At 43.9% G+C, this 7,988-nt stretch overlaps 1 protein-coding gene across 2 annotated transcripts in view; it reads right to left on the reverse strand.

The window, feature by feature from the left end:
* egfra (epidermal growth factor receptor a (erythroblastic leukemia viral (v-erb-b) oncogene homolog, avian)) overlaps positions 1 to 6,559 on the reverse strand; it is a 32,819-nt gene extending 26,260 nt beyond the window's left edge. The window contains exon 1 of one of the 2 annotated variants that reach the window (XM_088310669.1): positions 6,245 to 6,559. In XM_088310669.1, coding sequence (XP_088166795.1) covers positions 6,245 to 6,374 — 130 coding nt within the window. In that variant the 5' untranslated portion in view covers positions 6,375 to 6,559. The remainder of the gene's footprint in view (positions 1 to 6,244) is intronic. The other variant, XM_088310670.1, reaches the window with a different exon arrangement.
* Between the last annotated feature and the right edge of the window lie 1,429 nt (positions 6,560 to 7,988).

The raw sequence follows: 7,988 nt of genomic DNA on the forward strand, positions 1-7,988 counted from the left end.
CAGGCCAGGTGAACCAAAGCAAAATAAAAGGCAAACACGCGCATAGCCAAACATCTCTCGTCTTTTAAGGTACGCTTCAGAGGATCCACCACGTATAGCCTGGAACGTCATCTTGGTGACTATTCACAGCTTCCCATGCATGTCTTTTGGATGAAGCTCTAAAAAAAAAACACAAAAAGCACAAAAAGGCCTCTGACAGCATGAAAGCCGTCGACTAAACTGAGATGCCTTTCTCCTCGGTGTTGACACAAGATTGTGAAGTCGTGTCTACACGGCAAGTTGAGGTCACACAGAAGACAGAGAAGTCGCTGTCAAAAAGGAAACAAAGTCCTGAATAAACCTTTTGTCACCGTCTTGAGGCGGCGAGGCCGGGCGGGGGCCCGTTTGCATATGGGCGGCCATTTTTTTTGTTGCCATTGACAACATGTCATCAAAAGTCCAGTTTGGAGGTGGACCACACAGGAAGAAGTGCGACGTTTAAAAAAGCTCGCGAGATGTTTGCTGAGCTATTGTTCTCCTCGCTGCAGGAGATTCCTCCTCACGACCAGCAGGAGTGAAAAGATTGACCCGGAAGCGGAAGCGGTCACACAAAAATAGCCGCAGTGGACGCCAGTTGAACATTTGAAGCATCGAGGTTAAAGCGGAGAGAAAACGCTTTCTGAGTTGGTGATAATCGCAAAATAGTGATAGACCAATTACAGGCCGGGCTGATTATCAATATTATTTTTTTTTTAGCTTTCAAAGCGGGTTTATTTTCTCTCTCTCTCTCTCAAGCCTTAAGATGTAAACAGCAAAAGCCTTATTCTGTTTTTTTTTTAGCGCCACACTACACCTGTTGAGATAGGAAGATAACCAGCTCCCCCCCCCCCCCATTTCAAATCTCTTCCTTTCCACTGGGACCGATGCCGGCAATCACGGAAAGGCCATAAAATGGAACAGGGTGGCTTTGTTACGACCGCGTCCAAACAAATGACACCAATCGGTTCAATGAGTAACCACGACTTATTCCATGTCTGCACAAACTAAAGAGCGTCAGTGTTTTTGTGATACGTTTGCTCGGCACGGCCAGCAAGATACGCTCAACGGTAACTGAGTGGAAGTGCTTTATCTATGCAAATGACACACAGCTATCTACTCCGCGGATTTCCGCAAACAGCGGCCGGCCCAAAAATAGCACCAAGTGGCCCAATTGATCTAGCCAAATAAACGGTTCCCAAAAATAGGAGGCTCACTTTTCGCATCAGCATGAAAAAAAATGGACAAAAAATTTTAAAAAAAGTTTACGCACCCAAATGGCTCAATGAAATTGAGGGAAGAAAAGGGTACATATGACTCAATATTGATGGTGACACGAGATGCAGATTTTCAGATGGCGCTGAGGGCGGACCAATTGGCTTCTGCAGACAGGGCCACCAGCACGTCAGAGAGAGAAGTGTGCTGCAGCCAGCCACAATAAACCAGCTTTTAATTTTATCGGCCTTGAAAGTAAAAAAAAAAAAAAAAGGCTGATTCGATAATCGGCAAAATACCAAATATCGGCCCTGATAATCGTTGAAAATTAGCGGAAAAAAATGTAAGGAAAATACTGCGTTAAGCATCTGAGCTTAATATGAGTTAATCAGAGGCACTTGAAATGTTGGCGAATTGACTCCCATGCACTTGTTCGTTACTTTCAATCTTTCTGTTTTGATGCATTTTTATTTTAAATGCCATTTTTTTCACATGCCGTTTTTTTTTTTTTAATCTCTCCAAATAAAGATGAAAAGTGTCACTTGTTTTCATTCCTTTTGATGACATACAGTTCACGTTGAAGGTTAACAGGTTACAGACCGGCTCCAAAAAGTACCCGAAGGTGCTCAGGACAAAGCCACGATTGTCCCAGAGCGACACGGAAATACTTTGCCTCAACTCGAGGCTTTTGAACGTCTGTGAAGCGTCGATGTTTTTCAAGCTGAGAGGGGGTGGCCGTGAGAAATGATCTTCCAACTCCCATTGGCCCAAAGCACAAAGCCACATTTTCAACATTTGCAGCACATGCGCGTCTGGCAAATTCATCAGGACAAGCGGCAGCTTCTCCGATGACACGGGATCGCAACCTTCACTTCGCTGCCGACATCCATCTTGTCCCCACACGTGATTGCTTTGATGAGAAGCAAAGTTCTGTTGTTTTTTTTCGGGTTTTTTTCAACATGGAGTGATTTGTGAGTGACGAGGAAAAGTTATTGGGAGGGGTCCGGGTGGGGGGGGGGCGTCACTGAAGTGAGCTTGCTGCAGGGGGAACTTTTGTCTTGAAAACTTGATGTTGATCTGTCATCAATGTTCACGAAGCTCCGCCCACATGCACATGCATTTCTCATTTCTTGCCATTTTTTGTTTTAAAGTTAAATTTTAAAGAGCACAAATAAAATTCCTGACTATTACTTGAAAATATCTCAAAATGAAGGCCTCCTTCCAAATGCAAATGAGCAAAAAAACGCCGCCCCAGCTCAGCATTTGCAAAAAACATCATCAATAAAATGAGCTTGTTAGCATTTCTGAAAACGGACCGCAGAGTTTCGCTTTTGAGGGATTAAGGATTTCGCCAGCAACACGGCGCTCAGATTAGTTTCATCTTTGACAGATTATCCCGCCAAGCGCTCGGCCCGACTCTCAGCAGGTTCACCTCGTGCCTGCGCCCTTGAAAGGCCGTAAAAAGACGCGTTTTTATAGTCGTGACGGCCTAACCTCGCATGTCACCCGGAGAAATAACCGCCTCAGTTATAACCGGCGGTGAAGCGGCGGGTCACCGACGGGTTTACCGCAAATGATGACGCTCCGTTTAAATGGGCACGCCGTTTTGAAAAGAGAGACGGATGGGGTTCAAGAAAGTCATTCTTCACTTCGACCAAACCAAACACGAACTTGACTTTATGGACCGTGCTTTGGAGAGGAAAAAAAAAAATCAAACTTTTCCCAGACTCTTCCTACAAAATCTTGATTCCAGTTCAGCAAGTGTCGTTGCTGTCGAACAGGCTTTTTTTCCACACCGTATGACAATAAAGTGTAATTGCACATCCACTCCAGTAGTGGGCAGTGGCGCTCTTCTTGCTCATTGCGGTGTGGGTTTGTTTTGCAACAAAAATGCGAAATTATTTAGAGTTGCAGCGGAGAGTGGATGGTTGTTTTTTTCTTGCTGGGGGGGGCGTAACAAGAAAATAATTGAGCAGCACTGTACTAGAGCAACAGAAGACTTTTTCCACTCCAAAGTCATGCAAGTTAGCCTTCACTGAGTAGAAAAAGAAGAAGAAAAAGAAAAAAGGCCTTTCCCAAACGGTTCCCACAAAGCCGTTCCTTCTATTTGGGCAGTCGGTGCAATTGAGATGCCAAAAAAATGTTTCAGTCTGACATCTTGTTGCAATAAAGTCTTTGGGGGAAACCTTGACAAAGCACATTAAAACATCTGCTCAGTGCTAAAAATTGACCGCAAGCCGTAACGCGCGCGCATCGCTTAGCAAATGGAAATTAGGCCCGATTGGGCTTCTCTGTCCTCAAACACCGCTGCCTTTTTTTTTTTTTTAGAAGCACGGATATATTTAGGAGCAGCGTCCTTGTCGGCCAGCGAGCGTGTTGCATTTGTGCGGCGCATACGGAGGCAAGAGCGAGCGCTGGATGATTCACGCTAATAGGAACTTGTCATTAGGAAGTACGGTAACACTCCTGGTCACTTTCTCTCCTGACATCCGGCCTTTTGAGGCCGCTGAGTCACTCAATGAACATAAATCTCTGCTTGAAAAAAGAAAAAAAAAGGGACCTGATATGATTCCAACGAGTGACTGGAATGATTCTCGGAAGTGTTTTGTTTTTTTTCATGTTCACATTTTAAGTCACGTTATAAAGTCACAGCGCAACAGAAAATCACCGTGCAGCGAGATATGAGCAAAAATGTACATTATGGTCATTTTTTTCAGGACATTTTCTACTAGTTGACAACTGCAGTAGCCGATATTGTTTTGTTGAAAAAAGGGTTGAAACGGTGTCAAAATCTTGAAAAACAGCAACTTCAAAACTTGATTTAGTTTAATTGTCTTTAAGCACGTTCATGAAACAACTTGAGTCATTTACCACATGCTAAAACCTTTTTAGATCTTGGAAAACAGACAACTTAGTTTTGAAAGTCGAAGCGCCCGGAGCTCCTGAGGCTCAGCTGCGTTTCTTTTAGTTCAATGAAAACAAACATCTCTTTCAAGTTTTTTGACGGCAAATCGTTTTCTTTCAGTGGAAAGTTGCCGTCGACTGACGTTTATTCAAATTTGGGCAAAGTCCGTTGTCGTCCGTGTGACTCGAGGTGAAAAAGCAAACAGGCAGCTGACTGCTGATTGGCTGCTACCCACTTGCACAAGTAACCAATCAGATGGTGCTGTGGGGGGGACAATTTGCTTCTGCGGACAGGGCCACCAGCACAACAAAGAGAGCGAGAAGTGTGCTGCAGCGAGCCGAAATAAAAGCAACTTTTCATTTATCAGCCTTGAAAGTTGAAAAAAAAAAAAAACGGCAAAATGCCAAATATCGTCCCGGCCGATAATCGGTCTGTCAGTATATGTTCCCATCACGATGAGTGCAACTAGAGCAGAGTGAAGAGACCATTTGCGTAATTACGGACGTTCAGTGGATGTTCCATTTGGTCTGCATTCACATTCAGACAAATAAAAAAGCAGAACAAAATCATCTAGCGTGCAATCGTTTTTACTTCTTTCAGAAGTATTGCTTCGGTATTTAACATTTGTAATCGCGATTCACCGTTTTCAGTTTTTGTGGTTGGAATTCCTTCGAGCAAACGCGTCCCTATTTACGTTCCCTTTGTTAGCGCAACATGCTAATGACGTTAACTTCTGCTTTCCGAGCCATCGTCACCATCATGCGCTAACATAACGGTAAAAATATAAACGTGTACACCCAGCAATGGAGAAGCGTGAGTTGCAGTGTTTACTCACAAACGCTAACACTCGTGGAGTGTTAACCGCAAGATGGCGCTGCAATGTGTTATATTCGATACAGAGTGGTGAAAGGATTTTGCGATTGAAGCGCGCGTCTGTTGAACTAACTTGTTCCTGTTCCTGTTCACGATGCTCTCAAGTCACCATTCAACGTGGGCAGCAATTCTAGAAACTCGGCCCGGCAACGACCGAGCAGACTAGCAAAACGAAACGCGTTTCCAAGTTTAATCACATGTTGCAAATTGCAATTGCGACCACAAATGATGAGAATGATACAAAAGATTTCTGGGATGGAGTCTATAGGCAGGAGTATTTAAGCAAATTCTTTGATGGACTTGTGGTTGAAGAAAAACAAAGAAAAAAAAAGTTCCAATAAATTTCCATCCCGAGTAGCGTAGCGACTGAAAGTGGTTCGTGCTTCATCATCACTTTTGATATTTAAAAACACGCGTTGGCGCCAACCAAACGTTAAGAAGTCAGCATAAGGCACCGCTCAAAGCCAAGGTCGTCATAAAGTTGAAACGCAATAAGAAAAATTAAGTTGGACAACTCTGAAAAAACTTGCCTCACTTTGAATAAACATTCAAGTCAGAATAGCGCTGAGCACATTTGAATAGATTGAGGTTGCTTATTTTGCAGTAAGGGGAAAAAAATATTGCAGTAGATAAGAAAAATATCATTTAAGGTGAATATCGCAATAATATCGATATCCCACCCATTTGACTTTTATATCAAAGTTCAATTCATTGTTCAGCCTGACAACAAAAGGAGACCTTTCCCCCCCCCCCCCACACCTCCTTACTACATTAGACCTTATTAGATTTCACACGTAATGCTCAGGAAGCATACATCTTAATTTATGTCTCTGAATGAGTACAAAAAGTTGAACGTGACAATGGTGCATTTTTGCAATTGCCTTTGTTTTTGTAATCCGGCCGAGAAGAACTCATTTCACACAAAATCACTCAAATACAAAAGACAATTGCTCAACCCGCCATTTGAGTCAGAATGTTCCAAAAATGCATTCGGTCCAACTTGAGCCAGATGTTAAACCGACCCAAGAGTGACGCTCATGCAAGCTTTACCGGAACCGAGCCTCCACCTCAGCAGCGAGACTGTGAGAAACTTTTTCCCCACCGCCACAAATGTGGACTTTCTCAGGCTGAGATTCTACCGTCAGCCGAGCCGAGCCGAGCCGAGCCGAGCCGAGCCCTCCTCCTTCTCCTCCCCCCCCCCCCCCCCCCCCCCCCCCCCCCCCCCCAGAGACATACCTTTCTTTTCGGCCACAAGAGAGGAGCACAGCATCGAGGTGACGGCGAGCCACTCCAGAAGGCGGCGAGCCATCGTCCTTTCACCGCCGCAGACGCCGCGGACGTCGCTACCGAGAAGGTACCATGCCATGCTCCGGACACGAACGATCGAAGTCGATCCACCGTGTCCCTCCGTCCAATACTGGCGTCCTTTTCTTTTCTTTTCTTTTCTTTTTTCTTCTTTCTTTTCTCCGGTGGTGGCGACTGTCCGACAACTTTGACAGCTCCTCCTTCTAAAACACTCTCGGCGCAGTTCGGCCGCCAGAGGAGGACGACTCGCAATGACGTCACAAGAGGCAGGGACACGCGAGCCGCAGGTACGCGCGCGCACACGCGCTCTCGCTCACCCGCCTCCCCCCCCCCCACCCTCAAAGGACACTTGATTAGGTACACACATCAAGGTTTCTCACGCTCAACTTTTTGGGTCCTGGAATGTATTATTATTTTTTTAATTCAGTTAGTTTTAAGAACAGTTTTTTCCCGTTTTGATTAGTTTCCATTTATTCAAAAATGCATTGTTTTAGTTTAGTTTTTATTAGTTTTAGGATTCGTTTTTTATGGCATATTTTTCAAATGCAACATTAAAGTGCTGTGTAATAAAGTAAATGACAATTCTCAAATGCTTGTTTGACCTTCCTTCTTCTGTACGGACATGAAGCAATACCGAAATAAATACATGTGAAATTAATCGCGAAGATCATGTAAGATATTAATTGACAGAGATGAAATCTAAGGACATTTTTTTCTAAAGTTGTAGCTCGTTTTCAATATTAATGTTGGATGCAATTTAAGTTAGTTTTTATTTTACTTTATAACATAAACAAAACGTTTTTTTTTTTCAATTTTAGTTTTAGTCTCGTCCTTGTATGCTACAATGCCTCTTAGAGAATATTAGGCTGCCTTGTGAGGCTGCGTGTGCGTGTGCGTGTGCGTGTGCGTGTGCGTGTGCGTGTGCGTGTGCGTGTGCGTGTGCGTGTGCGGGTGGTCGATTATGCGATGGGGGCGGGGCGTAGGACCTTTACATGTCTGTTCCGTATGACAGAGTCCAGATGACCTAGCATCATCACTGTGTATTTTCAGGAGTGTTGCATGGAAAAATACCGACACCTTTACGCGTATTTATGCCATCCGTGGTTTAGGATACACTGGTTATCGAATCACCATGGAAAGTTTTCACTTTTACATTCGTAGCAGTTTTTCAAATGTCAACATGGGCCAAAAATGTTATCTTTTTTAAATATCACAAAGTTGATATTTTGTTAATTAGTCCCAGTGGGATACATTTTGCGCTACAATCATATCTTTGCAAGTTTTCCCCCCGAAGAGTTAAAGTGTTAATTAAACCGGGGAGCAAATTTCCAACCCAGCACAGGAAGAACGAGATTTGAACCCGAAGCACTCACATCTGAGAGGTGGACGCTCGACTCACTCACGCACCGTTCTTATCGTCATGCATTTCTACTTTTTAGTGCATCCATGTCGTTCTTCTGTCCAAATGACATTTTGGCTTCTGGATTGACGACAAAACCTTCAATCAAGTCCTACAACATGACCATTTAATCTTCAGGAATACTCGAAAGATTTCAAAAGAATGCTTGTTCAATCTGCTTTTCAGGCTTAAACACGGCCTGGAGCGCTGGAGAACAAACTGCCAAGCAGCAATTAATTAGGTTTAATTAGAGAAGACCAACTAGTATTCCACTAT

The sequence above is a fragment of the Idiotropiscis lumnitzeri genome, chromosome 12 (genome assembly GCF_059441095.1).
Source record: "Idiotropiscis lumnitzeri isolate Australia: NSW breed Sydney's pygmy pipehorse chromosome 12, RoL_Ilum_1.0, whole genome shotgun sequence".
NCBI classification, from domain to species: Eukaryota; Metazoa; Chordata; class Actinopteri; order Syngnathiformes; family Syngnathidae; genus Idiotropiscis; species Idiotropiscis lumnitzeri.